General features: G+C 38.2%; 1 protein-coding gene across 1 annotated transcript in view; it reads left to right on the forward strand.

Annotated features, from left to right (window-relative positions):
- Positions 1–14,860, forward strand: part of LOC109463172 (MAM and LDL-receptor class A domain-containing protein 1-like) — a 62,098-nt gene that overhangs the window by 8,037 nt on the left and 39,201 nt on the right. Inside the window, exons 2-6 of the mRNA XM_019759885.1 lie at positions 11,362–11,472; positions 11,840–11,971; positions 13,259–13,460; positions 13,704–13,849; positions 14,230–14,355. Of these exons, the coding sequence (XP_019615444.1) occupies positions 11,362–11,472; positions 11,840–11,971; positions 13,259–13,460; positions 13,704–13,849; positions 14,230–14,355 (717 nt within the window). The remainder of the gene's footprint in view (positions 1–11,361; positions 11,473–11,839; positions 11,972–13,258; positions 13,461–13,703; positions 13,850–14,229; positions 14,356–14,860) is intronic.

A 14,860-nucleotide genomic window follows, 5' to 3' on the forward strand; every position in this document is an offset into this window, starting at 1 on the left:
CAGTCTAACATGAACTGCATGAGATATGAGAGGTTAGTCAAAAAGACAAAACAAGTAGATAAGAGTGACAAAGTAGAGAAAATATTATTTATAATAACTACTCACAAGTGACTCATTGAGTAATCCTGGCAGCCAAAGCTGCACATTTCAAATATTGATGCTGACTGATGCTTGCAAAATTGAGAGACTTACATGTCAAAGTCTCCTGCTTGATTTAAACCATACTTGAAATGCTGGTGCATGAAAACATATGAAGTTATCACGTCTCAGACTTTCATGGTTTTGTGCATCTTGCTTGATATTTGCTAAATAACATTCTTCACATATCAGAAAAATGATTTCACAGCTGGAATAATTCCTTTTAAATTAGCCTTTTGGTAAACAATTTCAAACTAGAGTTCCACGATCTCATACCTTCGCCAAATGATGTTAGCTTTTATGATTATAAGAAATTATATATTAATCCCCCAAATTATGCAAATAGGATCCTCAATTGCATGAATTATATCTGTTGATCATATTCTCCACCAAAAGACAGTTTTATCTTAACAAAGAATGCCATGATGACATTTTCTCATAAATTATGCAAATGAGGCCCTTATTTGGATAAGTTATGTTTAATTATGTTCACCTTAACTTAACTTTCAAACACCCCAAGTATAAAATTCCAGGCAGTTACCACTATGCAATTATAATATTTTCTCATTAATTATGCAAATTAAGTCTTCATTTGCATAATCCATATCTGCCTGTGTTTCTCTCATTCTTAATAACATATGTCACAAGCTTGAACTTCCTATTATGGAATGCAGCTGATAAATAGAATTTCCTCATTAATTATGCAGATTACATCCATATTTGCATAATTGTAATATCATTATGTCAAGCATCACTTAAGCTACCTACATACCAAAAATCATGATGATCCATCAATCGGTTCTTGAGTTATCCCCCTTGAAACTTTTGTCCATTAAACCCCCCTGCAGTTCTAGAGCAAGCAACTAGGGGGCTCAAACTCATGTCACTTCACCCCCAGCACAAGAGCTATCTACCATCCAAATTTCGTCACCCTAGCATGTCTGGATCATGAGATATCAAAACCGGATGTTTTGCTGCAGTACCATGACAAGCCGCCAGGTGGCCCAAAATCTAATCATTTTGAGGTCTCATCAAGACCTACCCACCTACCAAGTATGGAGACAATCCATCAAGACCTTCTCAAGTTATCGTGTTTACAGACACACACACACACACATACACGAACGCCCCTGAAAACATAACCTTCTTGGCGAAGGTAATTAGACTTATTTGTAACTGAGTAAGCCTGTGTAGTTAGTTATGGTCTTGCTTCCTGATATAAAATGATCAGATAAGACATGTTAGCACTCTTTATGTTCAGATGACTATCCCTGTAATGGACGCCATAGCTCTGTCCTTGGTGCTGAAGCTGAAATCCAGTCTATCCATAGCTGTGCGATTGATGTTGGACATATTTAAGTAAATGCCAGCTTACTTTACTCCACAAAACACATTTTCATGTTATGAGACTCACTTCTATGTTCTCCAAAAGGAAATGCTCCAGGTAAGGATGTACTAAAAGAAGTCTGTGAGAGGGTGCTGATCTTGTTTCATTAGAGATGAATAAACTGCTATAACACCATTCTACGTTATCACTCCCAGAACAGCCCATAACTTGTATCAGGACAAAATCTAGTACTTGAGAGGAACTTTCAGTCACTCTGTACTGCAAAGTCATAGCTTCTAAGGAGAATATTGTGGTTTTAACACTAGCATCAATAAAAAAAATGTAATGTTTTCTTTTCAATTCTTTTAAATTTTTTTTAACAAATGTACATCATACAGTGGTGGCGGCAGCGGGGGGACAGGGGGGACGACTGCCCCTCAAAAAAATATATTGGGGGCGTCGCCCCCCAAAAATCATGCTGAAATTCTAGTGTATTTTCTCTAGATGTAAGGAAAAGCCAGCAAACAGTTCGATTTCTACCTTAAAACCGCTTTTAAAACGCATTTTCCGCGCTGCGCAGCCACTTGAAATCTGAAATCACACGAACGCCATCTTCTACATGTAGGACATTATTTGTCCGATCTCAGAATGACCTACTAAGAAATCTTCTGTAATGTCCTTGGTTGAGGCGAACTGAGGACTGACGAATATACGAAATGTAGCGATATTAAAGTCAGAATTGTGTACCAGCAAAACAGCAAAAATGCGTTCCCAAAATACAGGAAATGGCGTTTCCAGAGGGTCAAGATTTTAAAATTTTCCTGAGGAGCAAGCCCCGATCCCCCTTGTGAATTGTGGAAGAAGTTCGTGGACGTCATGCAGTCGAATAGCGAGTAAGAAACTTAGCTACAAAGTACTAGAAATCTAGCTTCATGTAGCAGCAAAATTTTCCCCCGAAATGCAGGAAAACACATTTCAGAGGGTTAAAATCTATACCCTAGGTTAAAATCTCCCCCCTAGGTTCGCCTCGCCTGCTTAAAATCTACTCCCTAGGTTAAAATCTTGCGGCGAGGCGGCTTGCGCCTTCGGCGAGGCGGCTTGCGCCTTCGGCGAGGCGGCTTGCGCCTTCGGCGAGGCGGCTTGCGCCTTCGGCGCTCAAGAGTGGGTTCCATACAAATCTCGCCCCCCCAATTAAAATTTCCTGCCACCACCTCTGCCATAAGACTACAGATAGTTTATTCCCTATCCTCCCTTATGTAATGGTACTACAGGTACATTGTTCATACAAAAGTGTCAAGCAGCAAACTTAAAAAATCGTGATCTGCAAACATCATGATCTGCATCCAAGCAAAGGCCTCCACCGTAGAAAGTAGTCTCTTGTGCTTTACTGATAGACTGCCCATAATAGACTGCCACTTTACTTCTTGTAACATGAGATAGCACATCATACCAATCTGTTGAGTACCATAAGGACTTTCATCTGTATTTTCATGCTCACCCAGAGTGCAATCCTATGGGTATGTAGTATACACCACTACTCACAGTTTATCAGTGAGTATGTCATTTAGATGTAGTCATTGTCTTCTTTTATTTTCTCGCGTTAGATAATAACATAATATAAAGTTGGCATAACATAGGGTAATGTGACAACATTGTGACAAGGTCCATGCCTGGCCTCCTACTGGCATTGCGATAACTTACTTATTCTCAAACCTGTCAAGGGTGTAAACAGGCAGAGTTTTTGTCTCTCCCAGGTTTGCATACAGATGAGACATTACTGCTTTGTAAGAAGAGACATAAAATTTGCACAGCTGCACATCCTCTGTCAGGCTGTCATTTTAATGTAGAGTATAAGGTCATGGCTTCTAAAACAAGATTGTAAAGAGTCTTACAGGATGTTAAGTATCATAAAATTTATGTATATGGCTTGAACTCTGTTAATGACAAAATGTATTTTTACATATTGTGTATGTGATTGATGGAAGTGTCATTATTTAACCAAAACATGATTTTGTGACATCAATAATGCATAAACAGACTAGAAAGACTGGTGACTATAATGGATTAATCTACCATCTGTGATGCTGTTTTACTAGACCACTCTGGATAGAACTGACTGGATAGATGATCTGATCTCTGCTATTTGTTAGTGAAGCATGCCAAAAACAATGATTAGATTTAGGCCCATAACAATTTGCATGCCTTCAGATTGGGTGTAATTGCACAGCATTTTCTGGTCTAGTTAGTTTTGGCAATCTTAAGAACAATATTAGCATCTTCATTTGGATGCTGATCAACAGGGAGTAGGCCATTTTGTCGAGCACTGTGTGAATTGCTTTTCACAATTTTATAACCTACCTTCATTCTGTTGTCCTTGTTTCTTTCCTTCCACATATTCCAACAATATTTATATATGATTATATATTGTATTGTATATATCATATATCTATATATCTATATCTATCTATATATATGTATATCTATCTATATCTATCTATATCTATCTATCTATCTATCTATCTCTATAGATAGATAGATATGGATGGATGGATGGATGGATGGATGGATGGATGGATGGATGGATGGATGGATAGATAGACGTGTGTTTCTCTCAATATTCTAAATTCCTAACAGCTGCCAAGGATTCCATAAAAAGAGTCCTAAAAACTAGCAGTCATTTTCCATGACATGGCAATAGAATGCCACATATATTTGGACCTCCTGTACATCACATTTTCATGCAAGTAGTGTCTCACATGGTAGTGGCAAATGTGATATTACAATGTACACATGTATATTCCTTTCTTCCCCAGGCATGACAACCTTGCCTGTGGATATTTTCCAACTCACTATCTCACCCACTCACTGGCATGCAGAGCCTGAAAATTTTGCAAATTGTCACAAATCTGATCACAGGGCTTCTTTCAAGGCTTTTCCAGCAAACTGGTTTTGGGATATTGAATGAGCAGGAGATGTGTTGCATGGCGTAGGAAGGCACATATTGATTCAATGCAGGAACTCAATAATTCAGTGGAAGAAGCAGTCATGCTTCACCTTCTCTAGAGGGGACATTTTGCAGGGAACTGTCTGGTTTCAAGGTCAGGGGTGTCTGCAAGAGTCTCCTGATGTGAGACTGCATCTTATCTGTCCTCTCAAAGGTTTGGCCATGAACTCACATGGCCTGGAATGAGAATGCAGTCATGTAACATTATAGCTGTAAGAGAAATTATGGTACTTGGAAGATTTTTAATAGATCCCTTGGCAGTTAATTGTACAGATGGTACTCTAGGGGATCCGTTCCTCTCTATAGAGAATTCCATTCACATATGCAGGATATGCCATTTATGCCACCTCAGCCCTTTTTGTGTTGAAAGTAATAAAATGGGATAAAAAAAGAATTTCAAGTTGTACCAGTAACATTACAACATAACCATGATTTTTCTTGGGTTGCTGCAGAATCTGTCATGAAATGACCTGTCAGTAAAAACTGTTGAGTTCTTGAGAATTTGATAGAGATTCCAGATGAGATAGGGCTAGAACTAGGACTAGAAATAGGAATCTAAGCTATGTTACATGTAAGTTCTGCACTTTTTTTGAGCACTAGAATATTGAAACAGCAAGAAACAGCTTTCAATGTAACATGACCCAAAGATGAAAAATGTTGGTATCTTTTCTTTGACTTCGAGTGTACTTCTGACACACAATTCTCCTAGAGACAGCCACTGATATGCATTTCTTGACTGGTATACATATTACACTCATTTTACGAATATAATCAAAACACAACATATCCTTGATATCCTCTGCACCAAGTTTGCACACAGCATGACAACATCGGAGCGGACAGCTGATCTCCTCCCCAACACACGGTGACAGGAGCACGGCAGGAACCTAAGAAACTCTAACAAAATGACACTGGCGCCTTGCCGCACTGCTCGATTTCAAAACAGCCCTGTACCATCTCTGTTGAGTCTGCTTAACACGAACAAATAATACGTTGTAAACGTATACGTTTTGTTATTGTAATATTTTATTTTAATCCACATTTTAATACTTTGTAATATTTTATGCTATTCGTCATATTGAGTTGTGTCCTATATAAGTGAAACGTACTTCCATGTACTATGTAAGTGAAACGTATTTCAGCCTGATGGCTGCAATGTTTTACCTAATAAACCAGTCATTCATTCATGTTGCATGATGTCAAGCATCAAAGCAGAATGTGTTGTGCGGTATTCTTGCAAGTATTTGTGACTCTAGTACCAATTTTTTCATGATCTCTAAAATTTTCCTATTTTAAAATCTTTTTTGTAAGTTTATCTCCTTCATAGACTGTCTGTATAGGATTGCTCCCTATGTAAAAGTGGGTGACAATAAAATGACTTGACAAACAAGATACGGCATGGAACCAACCAACCAATCCTACATGCCCAGGGCTACAATATCATTTCAGCCCACGAAATAAAATTTTGTGCAGATTAAAATGTCTGACTGATGGTCACCTCCCACACAATGTGTGTCACAAGACTAGCAGGTGATTCTATGGAATGTACCAAGTACTTTAAGTAATGACTTTCCACTGGATGGTTCAGAGTAAATCAGAGTAGCTCTTGCTAAGGCATACAGATTGTCTTAGAATACAATTTTGTCCTATATACAGTCTTTTCCAAGATGTTGGAAAAACTTACAATTACCTAGCATCAGGGATATTTTACCCCATTACTTTACCATAGACCACAGACAAAACCTGTCTTGCAGAGCTGAAAATGCTGTGAAGTAGAAGGGAAATTGGACTGACTGATATGCTAGTCAGGTATTGCATACTATTAGGGAAGAATTGCATTATGTTATCTTCTCTCTGTCCATCCTGACACTTCGTTTACAACAATTATTATTCCAATAGTCCAATGGATTGCAACATTAACTATGTGTGCAATGTGTGTGCATTGATTAAATTTTGAGGCTTCCTACATACACACATACACATACATGTATAAAAAATGTGAAGACACGCATGTGTACATGTAGATAGAAATCTTCTACATGTCCTTTGAGGTATTGTTTGGATGTCATTTTCAGTACCAAGGAAAGGGTTGTGATTTCAGGGTTGAGTACCAGTCTGAATTCTATAAAACCACAGCAACTGTTTTGATGGTGATCATCAAAGTTCTGGAACAAAGAATGAAAAAACTTTTTCTTTTTATAAACAGTTGCTTGAAAATCAAAAAATGTTTTTGATAGAGCACCACCTAACCCTTTCCTAAAATAATTTAACTAGCCTGCAGGCCCGTTCCATATGATCAACTGTTTTACTTTATGTTCTATCACAAAAAGAGGATATCTGCAATGGTCTATCAGCTGACCCCAAGGGTCTGTAGTAAATTATTATGCTCATAATGAAATGTAACAGCATGGGGGCTGGTGAAAGTGGAGAAAACACCACTCTGGTTTATAGTAGTCTATGTTCCACTAAAAAATCAAGACAATAACTGTTAAATGTCCACAAGATGATCATCATCATATCATACCCATGTATACCACTGCAGTACTATACACAGCCAATAGATTACCCATAATTGGCCTAGACTTTTGTCGTCCCAACCACAACCTACCTATCAAATATTGCAAAGATACATGAACCACACCTTAAAGCTTGGATCACAACCCATTGTACGCGCTTTTTGCTTTTTGTGGGGTTTTTACGGGGCACATGTGTTGCCCATACTAGCATGTGTGGGTATGTACTAGCATGTGCACGAAGTCAGCACGAAGATGTGCGTACGGCAGGTTGTGACCGATGCTTAAGTTATTACCAGTTAAAAATTGCCTACCCCTACATATATATGGTGTATCTAACACATAACCTCCAGTTACACATGCTCAGACACCCCAACATCTCAACCTCATTGAATCCTTAAATCCTATATTTCAGAATGTAGGGTTGTTGGAACATAGGGCTGTCCCCAGTTATTTTCCCATCACATTTTATGACAGCAATGTGACAGTCAACATGAAAGATGGATATCATCAATGGCTTGGGTAGCTTTTCTGCAGGGTGTCATAGCCTTATTTTATTCATCCGAATAGGGGAATGAAAGGGGGGATTTTGAAAGACTGTGAGCAATATATTTATTTACACATACTGTGCCAATGTGAGCTTTCTAAACTGTGCTGTTGGCTCAATGGCAATTTCCTTGTGCACACCCCACATCATTAATCACTACAGGAAAACATCACATACATGTCGGCTTGCTCCTGAATCAGTATTCACCACAGAGGGGCTGTGAGGGATGGACCAGTAAGGATGGTGAGGGGGGTAAAAGATAATGTCTGCAGTTAAATGGATTGAGTCATAATGCCTTGAAAATGAAAGTTTCAGAAGCTACACCTCTTTACATTCAAACTCCCATTCCAACAATCCATTCTAGCCTGGTCCAAATCTAATATGTAGGCAGGTTCTGACTAAAAGGAAAGAAAGAAACCAATTACTGCCATTGCCAACAACAATGCATACAAACCTTTTATTATTCTGCCTTGGCCTTGGCCAGGGCTTGTAATTTTTGTGCAGCCCTTCTTTTAGCATTCTTCTCACTCTTTTTAGGAAACAGCCAGTGGATTTTATGCTATGTCCTTCTTTAACCTTAGTAAGCTTGGTTCATCATGGACTTGATTATTGATTGGAAATGGCATTCTGCACAGCCTATGCATGGCATACAAAGTGAACAGGTATGTTACATGTAGGAAATCCTCCATTCTGTTGAAATGTAACATTATATCAGGTTTATCTAAAGAGACAAAACATTCTGATATTGCCATTTTTATGATATAAATGATGAGAATGGAATCTAAAAGGAATGGGTGTGATTGAGAGAATAGGAAGGCTTGTTCTGAAAGTAGTCATATAAACATGCATTGCATCAGTGATAGGCATTTTGATTTATTATGAAGGCTCTGTGCTTTAAGCCTTTGACTAAATTGATGATTTTCTGAGCTAAAACATGACAACCCATTACTATGATTTTATGACCTGTTCCTGATAAAAACTTACCTCAATGTCAGCATGCATGCAATCAGGAGCCAGATGGTACCCATACATGTACTTTTATTATGACCCTTTTATATCACAGGGTGATGATTTTCTTCCTACTTTTACAAAATTGTATTATACGTTTTTCCATGCACTCTATGGTTCCATATGGCACCATTACATACTTCTACACTCAGTTTGGTATCATACTATAGGAAGTTAGATCACATTAAGAGGAAGGTAGGATTTCTGTCAGCACAATCTTCTCTTGGGGCCAATTACCTGAACATGACTGTTATTATCCATATTTGTCATCTACCTCTAATTGCGTTTTTGTGTTATCTACATCATACACCAAGCAGCATGTTGCCTCTCTAAACAAGAGAAAGTGTTAACATGGAAGTCATTAAGTGACATACAAATGTCAAATGACAACTTACAGTACTGCAGAATGTGCCACCGGCAACTACTCCAAAACTCATAATTTATTAAACAGATGTTCTATTTAAAAACACTACATGTAAATGCAAGTAAATCTGTGAAAGTTTATTAAAAGCCATGCTAAAGTCTTAAACGGGTTTAGTTTATATTCTAGGGATGATGGAAAAATGAAAGTGGTGTGAACCAAGCAACAAAGCTGATGGGGCCTTAACCTAGGTTTTGCAACTGTTCCTATCATCATCCTTGATAACATAGTGAGGGATTGTCCTTATCTCTGTACGTAGGCCCACTTTACACTTGCACATTGAAACTGTCGTACTACACATCGTAGTCTACTTCTGTAGTAGACTAAAGATTAGCGCCCACTTTACACTTACTGAAAGAAAGTCTCGCAGGACCCCTGCTGTTCCCTGATTGCCATGGAACTGTAGTGACCTAATCTGACCTATAGTGACCTTTGACACATCGCGGGTGGATTTTTAGCACGGCTGTGATATGCTGGCATCCTTGCATATGGTGTAAACTTGTAAATGACCGTAGATAACCCAATGACCCAAATAGAATAGAACACACGTTCGGATCGAATTACGTCGGATCGAACAGGATCGAAAACTTTATGATTGCATCACTTTCATCCTTTCTGTGGTTCCAAAAGACCACAATGGCAGGAGAGGCAGAAGCTCTTATGCTCTTTTTCTTGTTCATGATCAAAGTCTTTATGAACCAAAGGCGCCAAGAACATGTGCAGCGTAGGAGGAGGCTGAGACGGATTGTCAGGGGGAGACGCGTACTAGGACGCAACCCTGCAATCTTTGCCCTGACCTGTAGTCGCCTTCGAAGTGTAGTCTGCTACAGTTTCGCTTTACACTCAGCTCAAAGTCTCGTAGAACCTCCGCTGAAGTGTAGTACTACAGCCTCGGAGGGTGTAGTGGACTTCTGTAGTAGACTACAATTCTTTTCTCCTTTACACCCAGAAAAAAGCTGTAGTCTACTACAGAAGTAGACTACGATGTGTAGTACTACAGTTTAAAAAGCAAGTGTAAAGTGGGCCGTAGTCCTGCACAATTTGATTGCTTCTCAACAGTGTTTGCTGCGTGTTTGTTCTTGGGAACTGGAGCTGGACAACGGTGTCATGAAAATGAACACTGAATGGTACTGACTGACAGCATTGTTAACATTACTGTCGAAAATTATAGTTTATCCCTGAAAAATCCCCACAAGTGAGGGAGAAGAACTTCAGATGATTTCATTAGATAAATACTGTGTTATTCCCCCCAGTTGCAACCTAACAAATTCACCTTTCATCATAATCACTGGCAATCTTGGCTTTTAAAGATTTAAAAGAATAAAGTAAAGTTAGCTCTGTAGACAACAGGAAAACAGTGCTGTTTGAGTTCTCAAGAGCCATGATAGACACAGAATTGTGTCAAAATTATTTGTATTTAATTATAGTTTATGTCATACCAGAAAAGCTCAGTATGAAGTCTCTATTACTTAAAAGCTTTGAGCTTCCTCCCAGTCTATCTGTAGTAAGATAATTATCTGTGTGTGTCTGTGGTGTTACAAAGTGCTCATCTCTATTGATTATCTATCTTTAAATACATTGTACATATAGTAACAACGTTATTACACGGTGAAGCATTTGAAGTCTTCTTTTAGTAGAACCAGGAAAAGTTGTGGTTGAAAACAAGTCAAGGGCAAATATTCCAGGCTATACTATTCTTATACATATGTTAAATTAAAAAAAAAGGTTTAAGATTCACCATGGACAACTCTGGGGTTCAAAGTTTTAGTTTGTATACATGTACAAATGTACAGGACAACGGAGGAAGTACATCAAATATTGTTCTAGAAATCTTTCAAGGTTACTATGACGGAGGTCTCAAGCTTTCCATTTACCTGTTCTCCTTCAAGGTTCCTTTAATATTCTATTCAGTTATGTTTTGCATGATTCCCAAGTAGACCAGAGAAATTTGTGTGATGAATTTCTAATGGCAGTAGTTCCTCATCCATTAGTCTTCCTGTATTTAAATTTGATAGTATCTGGCATTTTATGAAAAATATAAGGGTGAGCATTGATTTTTCTTCTGTGGACAAACAAAAAGGGCCTGATACTAGGACCCCAAAGACAGCATAAAAATGATATATTGAGAAGGGAAGGCAGACAGTGGAAGGACTGTAATAATGTCATAGTATGTTTATCTAAAATCTTGGAGAGATTTTGTACATTATGCAATGGAAGACAGTATAGTTTGTCCTGGTATTCAAATAACTGTAAACCTAAGAAATCACACAAATATGTTCCACCATATGTCATCCTAGTGAGATTTAGTGAAAACCTTCCTAAGCCTCCTCCTCCAGACTTCTGCAAACACAAATGAGTAGTAGTAGTAGTGCCTGTCTGTAAATGTCTCTCCTAATCATGCAGGTTATTGTCCTCCTGGTGGCTTTGCCTGTTATGATGGCAGCACATGCCTGTCTTCAGCTGACTGCAACTTCAAGAAAGACTGCCCAGGGGGAGAAGACGAATTCCACTGTAGTGAGTAACTTTCAATCAAGCTTTTTCAAAACAAACTAATGTTGGAGTTTCAGTCTCCTTCTACTTTTAGAAAAAAATCTGATGGTAGGCAGGCCAGAAATTTTCTCAAACAGTTTAATTGGCAAATTACCTCTGTAAGAGCTGAAATTAGGTACCATTCTTTGTAGATATAATTGTAGCAGTTACTGTAGCAATATCCTGTGAGAGTGATTAATAAATCATACTTTAGACCAATGAAAGTTACTTTGTGCTATCTGAGACAAAGGCTCTGATATAATTGATAATATTCATGTTGGTAACATGATGTACAAGCTACATTGAGAATGGATGTTACTCTGAAACCCCTGTGTGTTCTGGAACCCACCAGATTGTGACTTTGAGAGCCCGTGTGATTGGATGGAGAGTTTTCTGGTTGAGGAGATGGGCTGGAGGGTGGGCTCAGGCCTGTCTGTCAGCTCCACTCTGCCTGAGTATGACTACACTGAGGACACAGAACAGGGTAAGGACATCCAAATTTGATCTCATGATGAACAGTTTCCTACATGACAACATGATTGGAGGAATATGTGCAAAAATGAAAACAAGAAAAACAGATTGAACAATTTACTTTAAATGAAAAACTGTCATTAACTACAACATACATGTATCACAGTCTTTCTATGTCTATATTCTATACAGAAAATAGCATGTATCTGATATCTGTCCAAGGTGCTGATTTAGTGTTGTTTGCATTCCGAATTTTCTACTGGCTGCTCAGCTTTTGTCCTGTATTAACATTGAACCTAATAAAATGGGGGTATTTTTTAATACTGACACTGGTCTATGGAAACAAGTTGTATTATTACCTTCGCCAAGAAGGTTATGTTTTCAGAGGCATTCGTGTGTCTGTGTGTGTGTGACCACGATAACTCAAGAACGCCTGGATGGATTGTCTTGATATTTGGTAGGTGTGTAGGTCTTGATGAGACGTGGAACTGATTAGATTTTGGGCCCCCTAGCGGCTTGTTATGGTACTGCAGCTGAACTTCCGGTTTTGATATCTCGTGATCTAGACATGCTAGGCTGACGAAATTTGGATGGTAGGTAGCTCTTGTGCTGGGGAACAAGTGACGTGAGTTTGGGCCCCCTAGCGGCTTGCTCTGGAACTGCAGGGGCATTGGTTAAAAAATATTTAAAGGCGGTTAATTCAAGAACCGATTAATGGATCGTCGTGATTTTTGGCATGCAGGTAGCTGAAGTGATGCTTGACATAATGATATTACAATTATGCAAATAATAATGTAATTTGCATAATTAATGAGCAAATTCTATAAATCAGCTGCATTCCATGATAGGACTATTCAAGCTTGTGACATATGTAATTCAGAACGGCAGAAATACAGGCAGATATCGATTATGCAAATGAAGACTTAATTTGCATAATTAATGAGAAAATGTTAGAATTACATATTGGTAATGTGAGGAATTTCATACTTGGGATATTTGAAAGTTATGTGAGGGTGAACATAATTAAAGATAACTTATTCAAATAAGGACCTCATTTGCATAATTTATGAGGACATGCTATAATGGCATGCATTGATAAGATAAGACTGTCTTCTGGTGTAGAATATGATCAACAGATATAATTATTGCGATATAGGATCCTATTTGCACAATCAGGGATTTTAATCTATAATTTCTTAGTCATAAAGGCTAACATCATTTGGCGAAGGTATGCGATCGTGGAACTCTAGTTGTTAGTAGTTCTTATTGTAATATTCTACTACATTCATTATCACTGCAGGCCAGTACATGTTTGTGGATGCCTTGGAACACAACCCGGGGTTCACAGCTGAGCTACTCAGTCCATATTTTGGAGAAAGTGGGCCTCAGTGTAAGCTGCGATTTGCCTCCCATGTGTCTGCAAACCTGACTGGTTCCCTGCTGCTACATCTGTATGTGGACAACACTTCCATAGAGATATGGGCAACAGAGGGCCAGAATGTGTCAGTTGAAGTATTCTCATTATTTCAGTACTTTCTCTTGCATGTACAAAGAGTTTGCATCATCTACTATTCTCTTGATATAAACCTAGTTAAATGTATATGTAGTACTGCAACAGTAAGATAAGATGGGTTTCAATATTTATAGTTTTAGCAATCAAATCTGTGCATGAATCTACATGTTTTTCAACTGATTTACAATAATAATGTACATTAACCTTACTATTCTACCTGTTGTTTCCATAGAACTGTCTTAGATCAGTGGAAAGAGGAAGAAATCGAATTAGGGAAATTTGAACAGGGCTTCAGGCTGGGGTTTGAGTACATACAGGGAGAGAGTGTTATAGGTCATGTGGCCCTAGATGACATCACTATGGACTCATGCTCCCCAGGTATGTGGCCTGACTAAACTTACATTGAGAGGCAAATATCTAACATACAAGTTCCAAACAAAGTCTTTCCTTTTGTTTTGTCAGGCTAACATTACATGTATGGGCATGATGCACGCATTGTGTAACATTACTGGATATACATGTACATGTTTGCTTGATTGTTCTCATTTTCCTCATTCTATCCTCAATTTTTCTACCAGTTACACATCAGTCAGTGCTTGAAATTTAAGATTTTACATATGACAAATTGCGGAGTTTTTGCCTTCTTTATTCTACACATTAGTTGTCCTCTGTGGATTCAACCTTTTCTTCTATCTTACTGTTTTCAACAAAGATAATTTGAATTGTAACAGTTTGTCATTGCTGTTGACAATCTACAGATCTCCCAACACTTGCCTGTGGTGAGAAAGAGTACACCTGTCTGAATACCCTTTGTGTCCCCTGGGACCACCTGTGTGACCTCAGCCCTGACTGTTTCTTTGGGGAAGATGAAGGAGAGAAATGTAGTAGGTTTGATGTTCATCTTATATGATTGAGGTTTGATTTAAGGTTTCTTAATTCTGCTTTTGTTGGTGGTATAAGTGTAGGGCAATGTCAGTAAACTCTTAAACTGAAGTTGTCTTCTCTTGACTGTCAAAAGATGAGATCTGGACATACATACAAAATGGAGGAAAGAAAAAACATTCCAAGCAAATTTTTTTTTTCAAATCAGAAAAATAAATGGATAGAGCAAATCCGAGAAACAACAAATTAAATTGGTGTGGCCTTACAATAAAATGATTGAACATTTTTTTGGGGAGGAGGATGTGAGGATTGTCAACATTTTGTAACCAATTGTTATTCAAAAGACGCAAAACTCTTTTGTGAATGTGCTTTAAAACACCTGGCAAGTACTAAAGATAAATGCATATAGCTTATATCACCTAAATCATGCTGTGACAAAGGGGTTTCATAATGGGAGAGAAATTGTGAAAATAGAATGGAGGTAGTTCAAAAGAAAAAAAACTATAG

The sequence above is a fragment of the Branchiostoma belcheri genome, unplaced genomic scaffold, assembly GCF_001625305.1.
Source record: "Branchiostoma belcheri isolate BF01 breed outbred unplaced genomic scaffold, Haploidv18h27 scaffold123, whole genome shotgun sequence".
Classification (NCBI taxonomy): Eukaryota; Metazoa; Chordata; class Leptocardii; order Amphioxiformes; family Branchiostomatidae; genus Branchiostoma; species Branchiostoma belcheri.